The sequence below is a fragment of the Phaseolus vulgaris genome, unplaced genomic scaffold (genome assembly GCF_000499845.2).
Source record: "Phaseolus vulgaris cultivar G19833 unplaced genomic scaffold, P. vulgaris v2.0 scaffold_15, whole genome shotgun sequence".
Taxonomy (NCBI): Eukaryota; Viridiplantae; Streptophyta; class Magnoliopsida; order Fabales; family Fabaceae; genus Phaseolus; species Phaseolus vulgaris.
The window spans coordinates 382142-385019 of NW_027174084.1; the positions used below are offsets into that span (position 1 = coordinate 382142).

The following is a 2878-nucleotide window of genomic DNA, read 5'->3' on the forward strand; positions in this document are numbered from 1 at the left end:
AATTCCAACATTTTATAAAATAAAAATGCTAATTAGCCGCGGGCTACCTTCTTTTCCCTAGCCGCTTCAGCATTTCCTACACTAATCGGAGCGTACAATTCACGCGCACACCCCAACATTAATTAATTAAAAAATAAAACAGTATGAAACAAGAAACAAAAGTCAAACGCTTGTGCTACAAAAGCTGTCACTCACTCTCTCATTCATAATCACTAACCACTAATCACTAATCACTTCTCACTAATCAACTTCCCCTTGCACTCCATCACAGTCTCCGAAACATGCAGTCAAAAAAGATCAAGAAGGGTAAAATTGGAAATACATAAATGGTGGTGGGACTTGGAAGCTGAACAAAAAGAAAACGAACTTTCACTTTTTATATATATTTATATATATTAAGAAAAAAAAAAAAAAAGAAAAAAAAAAAAAAAGTAAAGGTGTGTGGTGAGAGTCAGACACGAAAGTTTTTTCCAGTGAAAGTTTGACCAAATTGCCAATGCGGCGGAGCAATGTTCCAAGAGGTGGAAGAGCGACGGTCACTGGCGGTGACTCTGAAGGACAAAGCCTGTCCCACCAAAACGGCGTTTGACTGCCAGTTTTGACCCCAGTTCCGGCTCATCGGCATCCAACCGCTTCTCGTCCCTTTAACGTATGCGTGCACCAGATCCCCTGCACCCGCCACGTTGCTGATCAGCACCAAGTTGAAGTAACGGAAACCGTTGATCGTGAACCTTATTCCCCCATGCTTCATACATGCCACCCTAAACAAAACACCAAACCACATTAACCACCACCAACTAACTAATAAAACCACTTTATAACTAACTTTTTAATAACATTTGAGAATTAAACATGTGCGTACCTGCGGTACGCCACAGGTACGATGCCGGCGCGGTATTCGGCGATTTTGAGGAACATGGGCATGGCGAGGTCGAAGTGAGGGCGAGGAGGGTTGCACCAGCCGCCATTGTCGTTGGGAAGAGCGTAGTTCGGAGGACAGAAGTTGGTGGCAGTGATGAAGATGGAAGGGCTTCCGGAGTGACACCACTCCTTGTCGTTCGCGCATTTTATCTCAAAACACGCTCCGCAGCTCAGCCCATTGTTGAACAGTGCTGTGCTCAACGCCGCCGTGTTCACTCCGTACCCTTGGCTGTACAGGTTTCCGTACCCGCAAGCTCCCCCTGAACACACACATTGTTAGAGAAAATGATAAACGTTTAAAAACACATGTTACATGTTAGATATGTTAACATTACACATTACACACCCATTGTGCCGGAAGCATCGGATCCTCCGTAGAAGGTGGCGTGAGCACTTTGCCACGCGCCGCCGGTATAAACGCCTGGAATTCGAGCGTCCACCATCCACATTATGGATGCAAAGCACAGTGCTATACCGAGCACAGCCATTTTTGTGTTGAAAGTGAAGAGAAAGCGAAGAGCAGAGCAGAGAGAGATAATGAAGATGAGTATTGAGTGGGTAGCGAGTAGGGGTGGAGTACTTATGGACGAGAAGTGAGAACTCAAACCCTCTTCACTGTGGGGGCCACATTTCCAATTCTCAATCTTCTCTCTACTTATTCAATGCCACCTTTTTTCTTCAAAATTTGTAAAAAAAGAAAAAAAAAAAAATTTTCTTTGTTTTAATTTATTTTATATTACATGATAAGTAAATCTGTTCTCACCAAAGCTGAACTGCACTATCTGTAGGTGACACTTCAAAATTCTACTGCGACTGTCACCAGTGTGGGCTCCATGAACTGTGCAATAAGTAATGTCTGTTGGGAAGTGTTGAATTGAAATCCGTTTCTTTAATTTCTTTGGATCTTGCTTTCTTTTTGTATAATTATTTTGCATTTTGAAGGAGGGACCTGAATCATCATCATCCAACAGACAATGTGAAAAGGACAAGCAAACGAGCCAAATCCTTGGGAAATTCGATTTTCACTTTCTCACCTTAATATTAGTTGGAATCAAACCTACTATGTTACCAGAGCGCAAATGAATGCAGTAACCATTCTCTGTTCAGATCATAACATGTTTCCAGCTCATTTCCTATGTACTACTAATGGTAAACTTCTGCAAAAACCATGGTCTCCAAATAAGGTTGTTTTTCTTTCATTCATCTTTTACAATAAAAGTTAGTAATAAGAAAAAATATGAAGAACACAGCGTGACAGTGGTGTTCAAAGAAAGAAGCGGAGATTAGTGGGTGGCGTGATGTGCGGGCTTGATTAGAGTAGGTGAATCCTCCAACGACATAATTTATTATATAAGAATCACCAAAATCAAAATACTTTTATTTTTAGGCTAGTTTAGTTTTTAGTCAACTAATCTAAAAAATTTGATAATAAATTTTTATAAATTTATAATGTAGGATAAGTTTACTAACTTGGTAAGTTGTTTAAATTTTTTTATTAATTATCACTTTGATTTATTGACAAAATATAGAAATTAAATTCGTTTCTATTACATGTTATAGTAATGCTTTATGAAGTTTTTGTTAACATGTGTTAATACCTATACACACACTAGCATTAAAAGTAAATTGAGATTAATGAGTAACATGCTTAAAAAGCAAAGTTGTTTAACAACTATATTTGACTTAGCTATTTTCTCTTTCTCTCTGAAATCGCTTAATTGAAAGAGATTGTAAATGGGGAAGGGGAGAAAAGAGAGAAGAAATTCAAGAAAAGCAAAAACACAATACACACTTAAGAAGATGGATGGTGGACCCTCTCCTCCCTTAATCATCGCTTCTCTCTGTGCCCTTTAACTATGCGAACATGGTCCACACAAAGCCAATGCACATGCATGCATAAAATAGCTGCTTTTAACTAACCACATATCTTATGAAGAAGCTTAGACACTTTTTTTTT

The 2878-nt window shown here is 39.1% G+C and overlaps 1 protein-coding gene across 1 annotated transcript; it reads right to left on the reverse strand.

Annotated features, from left to right (window-relative positions):
- Positions 1-347: 347 nt before the first annotated feature.
- LOC137816991 (expansin-A6-like) lies at positions 348-1481 on the reverse strand. The gene is made up of 3 exons (XM_068620182.1): positions 1268-1481; positions 863-1181; positions 348-761 (listed from the first exon to the last, which is right to left on the reverse strand). The coding sequence occupies exons 1-3, from the start codon at positions 1407-1409 to the stop codon at positions 452-454; spliced, it is 771 nt and encodes a 256-aa protein (XP_068476283.1). The 5' UTR covers positions 1410-1481; the 3' UTR covers positions 348-451.
- Positions 1482-2878: the final 1397 nt, after the last annotated feature.

Coding starts and splice junctions, on each gene's coding strand:
- LOC137816991 (XM_068620182.1), bottom strand. CDS start 1,409: ATGGCTGTGCTCGGTATAGCACTGTGCTTTGCATCCATAATGTGGATG. Junction 1,182..1,267: donor CGATGCTTCCGGCACAATGG/GTGTGTAATGTG, acceptor GTGTGTGTTCAG/GGGGAGCTTGCGGGTACGGA. Junction 762..862: donor GTACCTGTGGCGTACCGCAG/GTACGCACATGT, acceptor TGTTTTGTTTAG/GGTGGCATGTATGAAGCATG.